General features: G+C 47.3%; 1 protein-coding gene across 3 annotated transcripts in view; it reads left to right on the top strand.

Annotated features, from left to right (window-relative positions):
• Nucleotides 1-18,928, top strand: part of Sh3gl3 (SH3 domain containing GRB2 like 3, endophilin A3) — an 88,217-nt gene that overhangs the window by 27,337 nt on the left and 41,952 nt on the right. Inside the window, exon 2 of one of the 3 annotated variants that reach the window (XM_050154017.1) lies at nt 8,428-8,534. The exons of the other annotated variants lie outside the window; for them this stretch is intronic. Within the exon in view, the coding sequence (XP_050009974.1) occupies nt 8,496-8,534 (39 nt within the window). The 5' untranslated portion in view covers nt 8,428-8,495. The remainder of the gene's footprint in view (nt 1-8,427; nt 8,535-18,928) is intronic. 3 annotated transcript variants of the gene reach the window in all.

Raw genomic sequence — 18,928 nt, 5'->3', positions numbered from 1 at the left:
TGGGGGGCATGCCCAGGGCTGGGTTCAGAATGAATATATTAATGTATGCGTCTGTCATCAATGCCTTGTATTCTGGGGAAACAGAAGAGAGTGTCAGAGGAGAGTCGCAGGGTTCTCTTTCCTTTTTGGCCACACAAAGTGCTTTTTGTCGCCCTGTGCAGGGGCCATGATTGGACGTCATGCAGAACGCATATCGGTTCTGTGGTGTGGCTCTGCCTGGCTCGGAATACCTCATCCTTGTAGCCAGAGTGTTGAGGAGCAAAAAGAATCTCTGCTTTATGCACATATGAATGCAATGTCTTTGTTCATGGAAAAGCGCCTTTGTTTAGAAGCTCTATGAATTTTAAATGTGGTTTGGGCCCACTGTATCATATTTTTTAGGGGGAAAATTAGTTATGCTCTGGGAGACTGGAACTGAATACCCAATCTGGTGGCATAAATGACTCTTGCTTACAAATTTTATTTATTATCATCATTATTTATTTTATTTGTGTGGGTGTTTTTCCTGTGTACATGTCTGTGTACCACGTGCATGCCTGGTGCCTTTGGAGGCCAGAACATAGCATTGGCTCCCCTGGGACTGGAGTTAACAGCCAGTTGTGGGCTGCCATGTGAGTGTGGGAATTGTGCCCAGATCCTCTGGAAGATCAGCCAGTACTGTTAAACTCTGAGCCATCTCTCCAGCCCCTGGTTATTATTACTAAGAGATGTTGTGTTTGTGGTAGCCATTGTCTGCCCGTGAGATGCCTTTGGTAACATTTAATGTACACTATTTGTAATCTCTTATTTCATATGGGATTTGAAGTAACTTGGTAGAAATTTTCTCCAAGTATAAAATTTAAGTAAATATAATGTGCCACGAGCAGAAAAAATATAAATAAGCTTAGGAAAAAGTTGAGGCTCTGGGAGGTACCTGGGAGTAAGTGCACACGTAGATGTGTGCACATAAAAAGATCATTGAGCTACGCTGTTGATCATAACATTGGATGCTGAGCTTCCTCGCAGCCAAGGGGAAAAGAGAGAAGGCGTTGGCTCACCTGTTCTCTGGTTCTTCAAAGGGCTAAGCAGGGCTACAGCTGGGTTTCTCCAATAGAAAACTGGCCAATCTAAAGAGTGGTTCAGGTAAAGGCCTACCCATGGATCCTAGCACCCCGGAGTCTGTACCTTGGGCTAACTAATTTTGAGTAAGAAGCAGAGGTAGGCAGAGTGGCTGGCATCTCAGTATCTTCAGGCATCTCCAGAGGTGCCTGGCGCCTTCAAGCGCTCACTGGCTTTCAGCAAGGGAAAGGACGGGCAGGGTCTTTCCCCTCTGAACCTACTTCATAGTCGGTGCTATGAAGTGCCTGCAATTCAAGCATTAAAATTTATCTTAAGGAAATAATAGGGTATTTTGCAATTATTCACTTATGTGTGTGCATGGATGTGTGTGTGTGCATGTGTGTGGATCCAAAGACACTTGGGGTCAGTCTTCTCCCACAGCGTGAGTCTTGGGGTCTGAACTTGGGTGGTCAGGCTTGGTAGCACGTGCCTTTACCTGCTGACCCATCTTGATGGCCTACTTCTCATTTTCCTGGAGAATGAAGAAGTGGAAATATTTTTTCCTACACAGCGCTGTCAGCCCTGCCATTGGTGTTTGTTGTCTGTAAATCCCGCGAACGTTATTTTCTTGGTCTTGAAGCCCTACCGGCTTCTCAGTTTTGGAGGAGTGCCTGACCCCTCCTCTGTAACTGTCCTGGCATGAATGAAGATATTCTAAAGAAATATCTGTCCCTACCTGCCGTGGCTGTCACACCATTGACACTGTGGACTTCCAGAAACTGAAAATTCGCCAGGAATCTCATGTTTACAGAAGGGAAAGCCTCACAGCTGGTGCAGGCCAGAGAGGACGCTAGTCTCCTCAGAAAGGATTTTACACAGTCTGACAGCCTGTCAGACTACCTTGCTGGAGAGAGGAACTGAGACAGGGATGGTGGGCGGGGCCACACGGTGGCCAGGATGCTTAGCGGCACCACTCTGCCAACATCTCAGGAAACATAAACCCCATGCCAGCGGCTGGAACACAGCCTGTGGGAACAGGTGGGTCCCTGGGGCTCCCTGGGCAGCCAGCCTAGCCTACTTGGATGAATTCAGGACAGGGAGAGGCCACATCTTAAGGGGAATGTGGATGGTTCAGTAACAGTGTGACATTTGGTCTACACACACACACACACACACACACACACACACACACACACACACACACACACCTTATTCTCCTAAGCCTTAGTTTTTGGCAGCAGCCTTAGCCTCAGAGCCTGTCAGCTGTCAAAGCTGGTCCTGGCTCCAGGAAGCTGCTGAGCTGAGCTTTCCTCTGAAGCCTCAATCTCCATGCAGCCTGTGCATCTTCTCACTGCCCTGACTGACACCTCCCTCCCCCATTTCCCTACCAGCTGCCTCTAAGCAGGAGATGGTGTTCTGCAGACAACATGGAGGAGGGTACAGCCACAGAGGAGCTGCTAGTGTCTCTTCGCCTGCCGTTCCCAGGTTAAGAGGGCCGCATCTCTTTCCTCCTTAGAACAATTTGAGAAGAATCCTTTGGAATGTGTTTACATAATCACAGACATGTGACAAATCCAGATGCCCTGTCTTCAAATGGTCTCATGGACTGCATGATGTGCTCATCATGGCTGGACCACAGTTTCTCTTGCTTGCTGGAAACCTGTATCTGAACCTATCTGCAGGTCTTCCCCTCTGATTTCCCACGCTGCCGAGTTCAGCATAGTTTGGAGTCAGCCCCGGGTTGGGGGAAGGCACTGGGCTGGGGAGGGCTCTTTGGGAAACTGTTTAATTGAGGTAGAACCAGGTCAAGATTTTTAATGTTAAACTTATGGAATGTTAATTACTTGGCAATAAAAAGGGAACTTGTTTTCTGCAAAACTAGCCATGACTTGAGCTATAGACCATGGAATTCCAGGAAGTAGTTCAGGCCTTTCCTGCTTCTGAAGGCTCCACGTGCTGCTCATTCTCCGGAGTCTTTCCCACCCCTTCCTGCTGCCCAGAAATCCTCCCTTCCCCACCACCTTCAGTGCCCTGGACCTCTTCCTGTGGGCCGGGACTGTGTGTGATGGATCACAGGAGGCCAGGGGCCAAAGTCTCAGTTTCTGGAGCTTGGGTTATAATGTGTGACCCTTTTGTGCAATATGATGAGAAGTGGCTCCTCCCCGCCCCTCTTAAAAAAAAACAACAACAAACTTGTCTCCTTTGAAAGTTTTGCTCTGAAGGATATCTGTCTTAGAAAAATTCCTCCTAATCTTATTAAGAATGCACAGGGATGCTTAGAGGCCTTCTGGTCAGGGGAGGCTGAGTGGGGAAAGGGAGGTGGATGCCAAGTTCAGTGTAGGAGTCAACATGATTGAAGGTTTTGCAACATGATTGAAGGGTCTTTGTGTGGTGGGATTCGTGCAGAGTCTCCCTAAACCAGTCTTATAAAAACTAAAAAGCTAGCTGCACAGTGGTGGTGCACGTTTTAATCCCAGCACTCCGGAGAGGCAGAGGCGGGCGGGTCACTGAGTTTCAAGGCCAATCTGTCCCCAAAGTGAGTTCTAGGACAGTCAGAGCTGTTACACAGAGAAACCTTGTCTCAAGAAACCCAAAACACAGAAAACAACTGAAAAACATTTTTAATAAACCTGATTAATTGAATTCTTGTCCTCCTTAAAAAATAAGATGCTTTTTAAAAACAGTATTCCCCTTTGGTGTGGGCACCGATCACAGTGACTGTACAACCTTGATCAATTCGTATGAGCTGTGCTTTGGCTGGGGGTTCTTGATGTTTCAGCTAAGTCTTGGGCCCATCTCGAATCATAGCTGTCAGAAGCCGGACTTCTCTGGCATGGTCCCCCAAGGTCCGAGCGCGCTTGCGCGCAAGAGAGAGATAGAGAGAGAAAGAGAGAGAGAGAGAGAGAGAGAGAGAGAGAGAGAGAGAGAGAGAGCAAGCGAGAGAGAGCGAGAGCGAGCGCGGGGCTTAGGCTTGACTGATAATAAGGCTTCCTCAAATTCTTTGCCTGTCTTCTTTGCCCATCTGGGCCTGCTGTCTGTCTGTCTGTCTGTCTGTCTGTCTGTCTGCCTATTCAGCCGTCTGGACCCAGGCTTGCCTTTTCGCCATCAAGACTCATGTCTACAGCTTTGCTCTCAAACCCGTGAAAACCTCATGAACTCCTCTGTGGCCCCTTAATCCAGCACATTCACAGACGTGTACAGAGAGATAGAGATAGGGTGTGCTTTGTAAGATATGACACTAGTGATTAAGGCTGGATCAAAGGGCCTGTGTTTTCCTTGACCAGCGCTATCAAGGACAGCGGGATACGTGGTCAAGCACTGCCATTCAAGTCCACTGTACCTTGTAATGTATATTGTTAACCGAGAACCTCTGGCAGTTTGGGAAAACAAACGGGATCCCTCCGTTTCTGGAGCAGCACACTCATGACAGCCTCCTGTGGCGCTCCAGAAGGAACAACCGTGATAACGTCTAGATTCATCTCTGAAATAGGAAAGCTATTTCGTGCTGATTCCAGCCAGGAGTCTCTAGCGACTCATTTTAGCAGCCCCTGGGGACAAGGAACTGGGTGCTTCTGTGCCCCAGTGCTGACCCAGCCTGAGCTCTGGGTCGCAGCCATTTGCATTTCAAGGACTGTCCCCAGACCCAGATCTTCCCTTTCTGTCTTATGTGGTCCCCAGCTTTGATCACCTCCAGGAGTTGGCATAAATTGTGCTCGAAAGTACCTGCTTGAGAGGCAAGCTGTGGGCTTGTTCTTGAAGAAAGAGAAGCGGGAGGGGCAGGAGTGGGCGCTGATTCCTCCGGAGCCTTCTCAACCCCTTTCTCAGAGACTGCTTGTGTTAATTTGAATTTAGTTTTGTTGTGCTAGTCAAACGTGCATGAACACAAAGTGCTAACTGTAATCACAGCTCTACAACAATTATAAACTCCAAATTGTTTAAAGTTAAATACAAATGAAATTCCAAATAATTAATTTGGAGTTAATGCCGTGGACAATGTTTTTGCTCAGCTAAATGGGCGTTTCTAGTGTTCGCATACACTGGCAAAGCCCTGCTGCATTAGCTTGGTTTCAGTTGAACCATGTTCATTTTATGCAGAAAGGTATGATCTTGAAGGGCGCATGCCCATCTCAGCAGTTAACGGCTCTGCTAAGGACAGCTTCCCGGCCCTAATGTCACTACTCAGTCATGTTCACTTATGTACAGATGAAAAAGTAGGTAAACGGGTGGCTGGTGACCCAGTGTGGGAGTCCAGGTCAGGGTGGTAAGCTCTGGTGAGGGACTCTGCCTTGCTAGTAGTATTTTGTGACCCAAAGTGATCCTCCTGCCTCAGGCATTTCTTGAGTCTGATTTTTCTCTCTTGTACAGTGTTTAGGAGCACACAGCACATCTGTAGATTATTAGGAAGCAAATGCTAGTGTATCCCCGTTGAGGACACGCGATGTCTCCAGTCCCTTCACCCCCCTTAGTGGTCTTCGTGGTTGTGCCTCCTCTCCTCCCTTACCTTGCATGACAATGACATATTAATTTTATTTATATTTTAGAACTTAAGCGTTTGTGTGCCAGGCTTTTCCTTTTGGGCCACCAGTTCCCAACTCATGACATGGAGACTTAGTTATGAATGCTTAGCCTAGCTTAAGGCACGTTTCTGGCTCACTCCTTTAACTTAAATTAACCTGTTTATCTTTATCTACCTTTTGCCTTGGGGCTTTTTACTCTTCCTTCCTTCTGTAAATCTTAATCTTACTTTCACTGCTTATCATGTGAGAAGCTTGTGGTGGCTTCTTGCCCCAGGTGTGTCCTTTCTTTCTCCTTCTCTCCTCACCTTCTTCTTCCTCTTTTTACTTTGCCTAGATTTCTCCTTCTACTTATTCTCTCTGTCTGCCAGCCTTTCCTATCCTTCTCCTGCCTAGCTATTGGCTGTTTGGCTTTTTATTAGGCCAATCAGGTGCCTTGGGGAGGGAGGCAAGGTGAAACAAATGTAACACATTTTTACATAATTAAACACACCTCCTTATATTGTTAAACAAATGCAGCATAAACAAATGTAACACACCTTTATACAGTTAAATATTTAGCAGCGTAAACACGTAACACGTCTTTACATAGTTAAAATAATATTCCACAACACATTTGTTGTAGTTAGCTTTTCTATTGCCCTGACAAAATACCATTACCAAGGCAGCTTATGAAAGAAATTATTTAATGGGGGCTGATGGTTCTAGAGAGTTAGAGTCCATGATCATCATGGCAAGCAGCATGGTGGGAGGCAGGCAGGCATGGCGCTGGAACAGTCGCTGAGAGCTTCCATCTGATCCACAAGCATGAGGCAGAGACAGAAGTCATTAGAAATACCATGGGCTTTTGAAACCTGGAAGCAGACCACCGGTGACAGACCTCCTCCAACAAGGCCACACATAATCTTTCCCAAAGAGTTCCACTAACTGGGAGCCAAGCATGCAAATATGTGAGCCACCATAGCGTTCCTGAATACCAGGGGCTACTTTGTCTCCTCCGAAACTTAGCAAAACCATGGCCACGTTGTATCACTTGGGTTTTAGACTTTCCATTGAAACTCAACGTTTTAAGGTTGATGCGGTGTTCTGTGAAGCTGTGGTTTCTTCATCGCAGTGCAGAATTGCTGTGACTGACGCAGCTGGGTTCCCCGTTGGCTTCTTCTCTTTCACCAGAGAACGAAGTGGACAGATGGGGGGAAACTGAGGACTTTTATTTACACTGTGGCAGATTGAATGGAGAAGCAGACATCCAAACTCTTGGTGGCTGGCAGGATGCCGTGCAGGGGGCAGGAGCAGCACTTGGAAGTGTTACAGCTCTAAACCCTGAGCAACCTTCGGGATGCCAGCTGACTTACCCTGTGCTTTGGGAGGCCACCTAGACTGGGCTTGCCAGCAGGTGTTAGAGTTCTTAGCGCTCAAGCCTGGTACCAGATGAGAGCAATTATGGCAAGTACTACGTTGTTAAAACTCTGTGCAGCCCTTGGGATGTGAATTGAGAGATGTTGTTCATTGGTGTTGCCATTCTGGGCTCTTGGTGTGGTGGGGTGTTACCATGAGCAGGCTCCGAAGGAGTCTAGGGAGAGCAGGTCACCAGAGTGAGTGTCAGGAGCATTGGTCCTGGTGCTGAGCTGGGGCAGACCTTCCTCCTACGGTAGGTCTAGAGGGCCCACTGAAGACAGGCATAGCTCTGTGTGCAGCTCTGCTTCTGAAGAACTAGGCACTGGCCAACCATAGCTGCTGGCCAAGAGCTGTACTCTGAAACAGGCTGCATCATGGGGTTTATAGAGATTCAGGTGGCCTGACGGGCTGGGGCAGAAGGGGGTTCCAGAAGGGAAGACAAGGGCACACACATCACCAAGGTTCCCTGTCAGGTGGCTCCTTTTCCCATGTTTCCCCTGGGAATGGTACCCTGCCATCAAGGGGCACGTGATACACCCCATGCCCTGTTGCTGCCACCTTGGGAGGAGCTCATAACCATCCTGAGCTTTACTCGTCCATTCCCCTGTAGTTAGACTTCTGGGCTGCTTTTAGGGTTTTGACGTTACAAATGCAGCTGCAATGGACAGTCTCCTACTGTCCCCTAGGGACATGAACCTAGGAGTTGAACAGTTGTGTCATGTAGCATGCATTGCACAGTTTGCAGAAATGGCTTTCCATGAAAATTTCAATTTGCATTTCTTTGATTTTTTTTTTTTGAGTGATGTTGAGAGCTGTGTCCTTGCTTCTTTTGCACTTTGGTGTGCACTTTGATTTCTGTTACTGTGGGGCACACTTAGCTCCTCTGCGAATTCTTCTATATAATTATCCTCTCTTTTTTTGACTTACAAGCTACGTGGTTATTATGGGCATGCATTTGTCATTATGTCTTGCAACATGTTGTTTATTGCAAATACCTTCTTGTATGTGCATATGTGTACATATTTGTGTTGTGTGTGAACGTGTGGGGGGGATGGAGGGTGGAGATTGATGTTGGGTGTCCTCCCCAAAGACTCCCAATCTTATTTTTTGGGATGAGGTCCCTCACTGAACCTGCAGCTTGCTGACTTGTCTAGACTAGTTGACCAGCAAGCCCCAGGGATCCTCCTGTCTCTGCTTCCCCAGGTTTGTGGTTACAGGTATTTGCCACCATAACCTGGCTTTATGTGCATGCTGGGGATCAAACTCAGACCCTAGTGCTTATGTGAAAACATTGTTGACCCCTCTCTCTAGCCTCATTCTTTCCCTTGTTGAATGGACTCCACTGATCCATTGAAGTTAATTTTAATATGGCCAAGTCTGTCAGAATTTCCTGTTCTGTGTTGTGTTTTTACCTATTCTGTTCAACAGTTCTTTCCTGATTCCAAGTTATAAGATGGTTGTTTCTTTAATCCTCTAGGGTCTATGGTTTATTTTGCACAGTTAGTCAAGAACTAACTCTGAGATTTTGCCCTCCTTGTGAGTGTCATGAATGCGGACAAGAGGCCCAGGACTTCCAGCTCAGAGGTAAATGGATTTATCACTCCCCTGAGCAGCACCGCTTTCTGCTGCTCCTGATCCTCAGTGCTCAGAGGCCCCAGTGAGCTGAGCCCCAGGTGGATTGTGTGGGAGGCTCGGAAGCCTGAGCCTAGGATCTGGATGTTTATAGTGGGCTGTAAGCTTACCTGACCTTTGCCACCAAGGGAAACATTGTCAGCTATATTGGATAGTCAGCAAACCTGTGTGTGCATTCCTTTGGGGAGAGACACTGATATTCTAAGCCTATTTGTTATATAAATGTCCCTGAATGGTCTAGAATAAAAGGACCAGAAACCTGAGACCCAGGGACAGTGATCTCCCCAGCGGTCTAATCTACTTGTTACTAATTTGTGTGTGGCTGGAGACAGTTTATTGATTCGTTGTATTTCCATGCTAATGCATAATTATCCCAGCTTCAGGGATTGGGGGTGGGGTGGGGAGTACTGTCTGCTGAGGGACAGGTGACAGGTGAGCTACAGGCCCCCGCAGTGGAGGTGAAACGTGTGAAGAGGTGGAACTACAGCCGTAGCCGAGAGAACTGCCAGGGCTCTCTGGTTGGCAGAGAGGGAGAGGGTGGAGGAAGACAGGCCAGGAGTGAGTCTTTGGGTCTTAGAATATAATGATGTTGGGGGGGGGGGTGACACAGTGGCTAAAGTGCCGCTGCACAAGCGTGAGGACCTAAGTTCAGATCCCCAGCTCCCACATAAAAGTTGGGTGTGGCAGTGTGCTATATAATCTGGGGTGGAGGTAATGGGGGTGGATCTCAGACAGTCCAGCTGCACTGGTGAGCTCCAGGTTCAGTGAGAGAATGAGAACGGTAGAGGAGGACAACCAGCCCTGCCCGTCTGTACACATGGTCACACACATGTTACACACACACACTCACAACCAGCACTGCCCGTCTGTATACATGGTCACACACATGTTACACACACACACACACACAACCAGCCCTGCCCGTCTGTACACATGGTCACACACATGTTACACAAACTCACACTCACACATACATACACACTCACTCACTCTCTCTCACACACACTACACACTCACCCACCCTCACAAGTACCCCCCACATGCCCATACTCAAACACAGACAATCTTTTGTACCTGTATGCTGTATAATGGAAATTTGCAAAGAAAAAAAAGTATATTTTAACTGTGTCCTGAGGTAATAGATACTAGTCTGACTGTAGAAATTTATCTGTCTGTCTAAACAATGTATTGAACGCCTGTATAGATACAATACAAATCTATGCAGAAATCCCAAACCAAAGAAAAGTAGTTTTTCTATTTTTTAGTTTGTTTTTGAGACATACTTTCACTGTGTCAGCCTGTCTGGCCTAGAACTCAGTGTGTAGAATATTGCTAGACTCAAATCCACTGAACTTTGCCTTCCGGGTGCTGGAATCAAAGGCCTGTGTCACTATGCCTGGCCTGTATTTAAAATTTTCCACATATTCGCTGTATTTGTTTCATAGGAGGGGGTGTGGCTGTGCACTGTGTCCCAGTGTGCATGTGTGGAGGTCAGAGGACAACGCTGAGCGATTGATTCTCTCCACTGTGTGGGTTCAGTAGATGAAACTCAGGTGGCAGGCTTGGTGGCAAATGCCTTTATCCCACTGAGCTGTCTCTCCAGTCCAGTATCTCTTTTTCCTGCTTAGGCATGACCTGAGCCATGAGCCCGTTTAACCACTCAGCTGTCTCACTGGCCATCTGTTAAGCATTCACTGCGTGAGTGAATTTGGGTTAAGAACTTGGTTCCACGTTTCAGTGGCCCAGCGTTGGCATTCCTGCCTGTCCAGCTGTTTTACTGCTGTTTCCTTCTGCTTTGTTTATCCTTCTGTGACTGTCCGAGTGGCGTCTTTGGCAGAGTAACCTGTGATATTTTGGGAGCACAGCTACTGTGTGTAACAGATGCAGACACACTGAGGGCTAAGGTGAGTCTAAGTCAGGTTCCATCAGAGCAGAGCAGCCACACTCCGCATCCCATAGAAAAGAGGCTTCGTACTGAAATTCGTACTAGAATTTGTCTATGTGGATGTTGACACCCTGAAAAATATACAAATGTGTGATGTAAGCCCGAGATTAGAAACTCCCAGGAGCCCCTCCTGCCTTTAGGTGCAGGGGACAGAAGGGGAGAGGTGACCACCTGAAGCCTAAAGCTCAGAGGCGGGACTTAAAGGCTGCCCCTTCGCTGTTTCCCAAGGGCCTCTTTCAGAGTGTAACTGGGAGCCACAGTTGTCCCTTCTCTGCTCTTGATGATGTGACTGTATGATGAGATGGTCTTGCTTGCTGTGCACCTCTGTAACATCACACAAGCAACAGAAGGGGCAGCAGAAAACGCTTAGTTACCTCCCTAAGGCTTCAACTCTCCCAGAGACGTAGATGTCCCCAAATCTGAATTCATGTGTCAGATACTTATGAAGGGTGATTTCTGCACCCAACACCATTATTTTTACCCAGGAATTCTTTGATGACAATTTAAATTAAGCCAGTTTCTAAAATAAGTTTAAAATACATCTCGGACAGTGGAAAGCAGCTTGGCGTGGAACTTTCCACTGCTGTGAAGTGTTAGGTGAGGCCATGGATGTTTTCCCAGGAAGTAAAGAATATAGTGTCTGTTTCTACCTTCCCCTATCGGTATCTGAAAATAGCCCAACAGTAGGTGTGATTGTTGCTGGTTTTTCACTAGTGTCGATGTCATCTCATTGTCTGTGATCCTTTAGCCTTGAGATAAGATGACCTGGCACAAACAAACGAGCAGTGTGGTCCTGGCGGCTGCCAGGCCCTGGCGGAGTTTGGGGGAGACTGTTTGGGAACTTGGGGAGCCTTGGTTCCTGAGAGGAGGGGGCATGGAGAAGAGGCAGGGATTAGAGGGCACTGGGTCTGACTTCTCTTACGGGGTGTCCTGTTGAGGGGAGCAAGCTCCTTATCCTTCACGGGGCAGAAAGATCTCCAGAGTGGCTCCCCGCCCTCAATATTTACAATTTCTGATGTTTTGCCTTCCTTCATGCGTCCCAGGCTTTCTAAAGTTTCTTTTAAGCTGAAGAACATTTGGTTTTGCATTGTCTTTACTTAAATCGTTGTGTGTTCACTATACATAATCCTGGGCTTCATAAAGACATTTGCATTTGAGTCAGAGATTTGATGTAGCTCCTAAGCGTGTTTGGGTTTCCCGAGGCTGAATTTGGGGGGACTTTGAGGAAGGCCTGGAAAGGCCCTTATGGCTAGATGGGGATTCAGTTTGAGGGTAGCCTGAAATACCACTTCTTGCTTCCCTCTTGCCCTCTCTGTCTTCCTGTTTTATTCTTGTTCTTATTTTCTAGTTGCTTCTGACCTCCAAAAATGAGACTATGAAATTAGCAACCTTTCCCTCCCATGAGGCCATTGTGTGGTGGAAGGTCTCCCGGGGCACCAAGCCCCTGTGGTGGAGAGAGGGGCAGTTTTCATGGGGTTCTCAGCTTCTTACAGCCAACTGACCATGAAGAAGAAGCCCAGGAGAAAGAGGAACAGCTCATACATTTTATGTGGCCATTTCTACTGCTCTTGGCCCTTGCTCCTGCGGGAAGATCCTCTGAACCCTGACTTTCTTCGAGTGCTGTGAGAACCTGGAGCTAGGGAGCGCTGGCTACCCAGGCTGCCTGTGTGGGTTATAATCTGCAAAGCTTGGCTGAACTAGCCCCTCCTCCAACAGGCCTCGCTATCTACAAGTTCCTGACTTTAAACCTAAATCTGTATTCTTTCTTGCTTTGTTTGGTGTGAAGGATGCATCTTACTGTTGAAGAGAAGTCAGGTGGACCAAGTGTTTCTCTGTGACATCCTGTTCAGGATTTTTCTCCACCAGGATTGTCTTAAACTTTTGTGGTATTATGTCCCAACATGTTTCTTATAGAGTGATCTAGAAGAAAATTATTATCTTACTTATTTTAAACTATGAACAATGAATCAGTCTTCTTTCTTCTTTTATTTTTAACCATTTCTTATTGAATGGTGAGAAATTTGTTTTCATTTTATTCACTTCGTGGTGACTCCTAGGCCAGGAGGCCATATGCTTAGAGATGGTACAGCTAACACCATGTAGGCCAGGGGCACCCCGCCCATAGCAGCCAGTCCTGCGCATCTAGCCCGTGCATCCTAGTACGCCTTCTGTGGCCATGAAGAATGCAGAAGTTTACAAAGGCTTTATAAGTGGTGACTAATTTATCAAGAATGAAAATTTATTCAGCTCATGGTTCTGGAGGCTATGGTCAAAAGGTCACAGCTGGTGAGGTCCTTCTTGCTGGTGACGACTAGGCTGAGTCGGTCTCAGGAGCTGTTTCAGACGCTCTGAGTAGGAAGTTGACCGCAGGGATGTGACAACGGTGAGCTAGCCTGAGTGTCTATTCATGGAAGTGGAAAATGGACCCAGAGTTGTTGGGATGTAGACTGAATAGGTTCTGTGTGTGTGTGTGCGCGCGCACGCGTGCATGTGTATGCATGTGTGTGTATGTGTGCATGCGTGTGTGTGCATGCGTGTGTGTTGAGGGCTATATCAGAGAGAGAGGGAGCTCTGTGGAATCTTTGTGATCCCAATCCTTTGACTATGTTGGTCAAAGAGCTCTTCTTTCTGGAGCTGCACCTGCATGGTACTACTTAATGGCTGCTCATTTTCCAACAAAACTCCTTACTTGATCTGTTTTGTCATGGATATATATTTGTCTTTTTAAAGACAAGTCAAATATATCCATGCTTTCCACTTATGACTCTCTGTGGGCTAATTTTTTTAAACGGGAAGATTACCTATCTACCTTTTACCCACTTGCCTGCCTACCTATATACCTGTGGCCCATCTATCCATCCATCTGCACTCATACCCTTAACATTTTTGTGAAGTATAGATTCCAGTTGTGTTTGGTTTTTTAACTTGGCATAGGCTGGGGCTAGTAAGTAAGAGGGTCCCTTCTTTGAGAAAACACCTCTACCAGATTGGCTCGTGGGCGAGTGTGTGTGGGGGGGTATTTCCCAAGAACATTTCCAATAGAGCACTAAGTATGAAAAATACCCACATTCAAGAGATGTGAGGATTTTCGAGTCAGTAGCATATACACATGGTTAGCTTATACATGGTCATAGAATCACAGCAACAGGAAGGTTGTTTAGCGCAAAAGAGATGCAGGAGGCAAACGACTCCACCCTGGCTGAACAAAGAGCAGTTGCCCAGGTGACTGAGGGAAAGAGGCCAAGAAGAATGTTAGGAGAGGAGCGGTCAGTAGAGTTAGAACACCCTGAAAGGGGTTGACTAGGGACCAGATTCACCCTGGGGGTGTAGAAGTTGGGTGGTTGGTAGGACTGCTCACGTGGAGCCAGACTGTGCTGGGTGCCTTCAGGAGTGGCTACACGTGACAGAAAACGCAGCTACAGAGCTGATTGACCTGAGCAGACTTTTCTCCTGACACCCAGGAGTGGGAGGCTACAGTGCCTGTTCTACATTTGGTAATGTCAGGGGCTCCATCTTTGCTGACTGCCGCCGCCTCAAGACATCTCATGCACAATGTGGGGAAAGAACAAAGGGGCACTTGATGCTAAGGAACAAAAGGCTTTCCAGAAACTCCCACCCCAGCTGACTTCTATTTAGGTCTGATTAGCTATGAAACATGACTGCTTGTAGTTGGAAGGGGCGTTGGGGAAACACGAACTGTTTTAGCGTGGTGCTGTGTTGCCCAGACTGGAATGAAATCTGTCACAAAGAAGAGGAGAGTCTCATCACTGAGTGGGCAGCAGACAGAGCTGACGTTAGTTGGGTTGAGAAGGGAGTGGGGAAGTGGGAGCATGGGGTGGAGGTGGGGGGTATGTGTCTGGTCTCCTTGGGAGGCAGCTCCGATAGGTGTGGGGTGGACAAACTGGTAGCCAGTTTCATACAATATTACAATGTGAGCACCTGCTTGAAGTCCATCCGCCTTCCTCAGCTGGGGCTGACCTCAGGCAGCCTGTTGCCATGGGGAGGGCTGGTCCTCCTGAGGTTCTCCTACTTCCTGCCCTCTGGGTGTGTAGGGAGGTGGCAGTGGTGGGGCGGGGGATGAGAGTGGGCAGGAAGTTTCTACTTGTTTGATGCCTGTGCCAGACTCTTTGAGCTGCACGGTGCTGGCAGGTGTGCAGAGCCAACTCCCTCCCTTTTCCTTGCTGAGCCTCTGGCGACTGTTCGGGATGCCTTTCAAGTGTTCGGGTGGAGCTGACCTTTCGGAGGCTCTTTGGGATGGATAGCATCTTAACACCTTGAGACCCGCTACTGGTCCCAGGCTTTACTGGCATCTTGCTTGGTGTTGAGGGCATGAAGGCTTCCTCCCTCCCTCTCCTCCTCCAGCTGGTCTGAGCCTCTGGCTCGTTGTACTCTTGTCTCTGTCTGTAGATGGAGATTTATAACCAGTCCCCTAGATTTTTAATACTCTGCCAATCTACTGGCCTGCTTCTGACGCTCAGGGGATCTTTGGGCAGGCCAAGCAAAATGAATGGGGAAATAAAATCCACTGGACTTCAGAAAGAAGTTAATTTTTGGTCTAAGAAAAATAAATTAAACACTAGCTCCAAGTAATAAAAATAAAAAACTCTGGAAGATAGCTGATTACACACCCCCATACTTGTTCTGAGCAATATTAAATGCCAGGAACCAGTAGAACTTTCAAGGTCTCCAGAATACAGAAGAGAAGCCATAATCAAACACTCTTAGCTTGGTGTACAGAGGAGATTAATAGTTTTAATTTCTGTTATTATTTTATTGTTTAGTTTTATTATTGTGAAGCAGGTACTGACATATAACTGCCTTCCTCTGGAAAGCTTTCAGACCACTATGTCTAACTTCTTTTCATAGTACAAAACAGCTACATTCCTCTCTGTAGATTTAGATACAAAGTAAAAGCATGGTGGCTCTTTTTTTTCATCCCAGCAGTGAGGAAATGGAGGCAGGAGAACACCAGGCTAGCCAGGTCTCATAGCAAGATTCTGTTTTATAAAACAAAGCAAAACAAATAATACCCCCAAATCAAAAGAGAAACAAAGATAGAAGAAAGAGTTGCCCATGGCATTAATTACATCAGGAGTGAAGAGAGGTTTGCCTAAGCCTCTAGCTAAGTCCATATCAATGTTTTACATTTTTGTAGTTTTCAGTATTATCTCAAATCCATAAAGTACCATCTATGCTGAAAGAGCTGTCTTAGGTCCAGGACTGGCTATATGTATTTTCATATAAAATGAAGGTTCTTGGGGCCATGATGTTGATTCAGCAGGTAAAAGCCCAATTGTGACAACGCAAGCGCCACTCCTGGAACCCACTGGGAGGAGAGAACTGACCCCCAAAATTGTCATCTGACTTCCACACAGACTCAGAATCCGTTCCTGCAACAGGCCCTAGCCAGGCCCGAGAACAGCTTTTCTTGGTATCGTAGGCAAGATCTTCAGGGGCTGGGCGGTCCAGAGCAGCCTCAGCTAAGAGGGGCTGAAGCCAGACCTCTCCCTGCTTCTCATCTCTTTCATCTTTCTTCCTAGGGAGCATTTCCGATCTCAGCTTCAATCATTTTTAAAAAATATTTATTTATTTATTGCGTATACAATATTCTTTCTGCGTTATGCCTGAAGGCCAGAAGAAGGCACCAGACCTCATTACAGATGGTTGTGAACCACCACATGGTTGCTGGGAATTGAACTCAGGACTTTTGGAAGAGCAGGCAATGCTCTTAACCTCTGAGCCACCTCTCCAGCCCAGCTTCAATCATTTTTAGTTCGCTCTTCTGATGGTTCCTTTTTCACGGTAGCCTTTTCTTGTTTCCTGAGTATACTATCTAAACTTGGGAGCGAATATTAATGAAAAGGCCTCAGCCCCCATGCCCTGGCCAGCTGTTTCTTCTGCTTCATCCTTAGCTTCCTTGTAGACATGTTTTCCTCAGATTTCTGTGCTTCCAGGTTGCCATTAGGCTGGAGGGCTAGGCTGAGACGTGGGAGTGGCTGGGGTAGGTTTTGCCTTTTTGCCCAATTGTGTTCTCGCTTGCACTCGGGTGGGTGCAGTGGTCAGAGTACGGACCAGCGAAGGCTGCAGAGAAGGGTTTCACTCTGGGAATGCAGGGCTTTGCTCTTGGGCGGGCTGCTTTCATATTTTAATTCCTGTCTGTAACAATGTTTGGAAAGACCTATGGCTTCTCTCTGATCCTGACATTGCTCTCGAGCCCACTCAGCATCAGGGGCGTTCACCCAAGTATGAGCGCAGGCTCCAGGCGTACACAAGCACCCAGGGTGTCTGTTGCGTAGCAGGTCTGTTAATGTCTGCTCTTTAGTGAAGTTTAGTAGAAGATGTTGCTCTAAGCGCCTCCCAAACGTTAAGCCTCATGGAGCAGCAACTATGATCACCCCCAGTGTGCACATCACAAGCTGAAGGTGCAGAACGCTCCGGCTTTGGTAATTTCCCCAGAGTCAGTTCCTTTACCAGTGAAGCGGGGATTAGAACCCAGATGCCCTAAGTACAGAATTTGCCTTTGGCTGTGGAAGAGATGTGGCCACAGAGTGGGAGGGGATCGTAGGTTTATTTATTATTTACTTATGAGTGTGTGTGATCACATGAGCGCTGGTCTGCACGTGCCATGGCATGCATGCAGAGGTCAGAGGACAAGCTCAGTGTTGAGCCTCACCTTCCACTCTGAGATACATCTCTCTTGTGTCTGCAGCCTGGCTACCCTGAGGGAGAGCTTCCAGCCCTTCTCTCTGCCTCTCCTCTCCTGGTGGGGCTGTGCTGGGATTATAGGCTGTCGCTGGCTTCTTCATGACTTCTGGGGATCTGAGCCTAGGTTGTCAGGCTCCTGCTGTGAGCGTTTTAAACACTGAGCTGTGTCTCCTTAAGCCACCACACAGTTTTTTAAATGATCCCCACATTGTGCTTCGGGGATCACTCCTATTCTTTTGATGTTTACATAATTCAGGCCTGGATTTCCCCGTATTCTCTTTGATCTCGGGAGCTGTTTTCTGTCCTCCCTCCTCCAGCCCCCCACGTATATTGGTGATAATTTTCCTCTCGCTCTGCTCTGATCCCATCTGCTCTCCATCCTCGAGGAATCCTCACAGCGTTCATGGACTGTCGCTGGCACCTTTCCTGGCTTTCCAGCCCTGTTATGGGTGTGTCCTCTGCCTCTCTACATATTTACACACTTACTTAAAGACACCTGGTCGAGCTGAGACTAAGCAAGCTGTCTGCCATCTTGGCTCAATTTTGCAGTGTTTATGTCTACTCACGGCAGGGCTGCTGATTTTCTCTCGTCCTGCTGCGATGGCGACTAAGCTCTCAGTAACTGTCGGGGCTCAGGGTACACAGCGCAGCACATCGGCTCCTGCAGTAAAGATGAAACCCCTTACTGTGTTCGTTTGAGTCTACCCATCAGAGACAACCTGGTCTGTATTGCCAGGCAGGGGTCTCATTTCTGCTGTTGAGACAGGAGGATGACACAGACCAGCATTGCTTGCCTTGTTTCCTTCTAGGCCGGTGTTCCCCACCTTCCTAATGCTGCGAGCCTTTAATACAGCTCCTCTTGTTATGGCAACCCCCGACCATCAGATCCTTCCATTGCTGCTTCATAGCTGTAATTTTGCCACTGTTATGAATCGTAATGTAAATATCTGATATGCAGGATCCCTAATATGTGACCCTTGTGGAGGTCTCATTCCCACAGGTTGATGTTGCTGTTCTAGACAAATAAATCAGAATGAATACAATGTATGTAAATGTAACATTGAGTGCAAGCCATTCACAGACACAGGAAGGGAGTGATATCTATAAATCTATATCTTGGTGTATGTTAATGAGTAATGTGTTCCTGTAATCAGTTCAAGGTACAGATACTAGGGGCTGGGGACATGATGTGGTTGGCAGAGTGCTTGCCACGCAGGCAGGAAGACCCGAGTTCAGATCCCCAGCACCCACACAGAAGCTCACATGGTGGCACATGCCTGTAATCTCAGAACTGGGAAGGGGAAAACAGGTGGTGGGCTTGTGAGCCACTGCGGTGGCTAAGTCAGTGGACTCCAGATTCAGGGAGAGGCTTGTCCGAAACAGTTCTGGGGAAAGTGACCAAGACACCCATCACTGGCCTCTGACTGTCACGTGCGTGGGCACCTCTATACAAACACCACACCCACATACACCAAGATGGCTTCCTTAATGCCATAACTTAATGACACTGATTTCTACCACTAAGTCCTAGTATTTTCTATTTAAAAAGATTTTGTGTTTTGAATGTTTTGCCAGCATATATGTACGTGTGCTGTGTCCAAGCTTGGTGCCCTCAGAGACTAGAAGTGGTGTTAGATCCGTGGAACTAGAATTACAAATGATCAAACCCGGGTCCTCTGTAAGAGCAACAAGAGCT

Source organism: Alexandromys fortis, unplaced genomic scaffold (assembly GCF_014885135.2).
Source record: "Alexandromys fortis isolate MF-2015 unplaced genomic scaffold, M_Fortis_MF-2015_v1.1 scaffold_86, whole genome shotgun sequence".
Taxonomy (NCBI): domain Eukaryota; kingdom Metazoa; phylum Chordata; class Mammalia; order Rodentia; family Cricetidae; genus Alexandromys; species Alexandromys fortis.
Note: the sequence above shows the minus strand (reverse complement) of the source record. Positions and strands in the feature narration are given on the sequence as shown.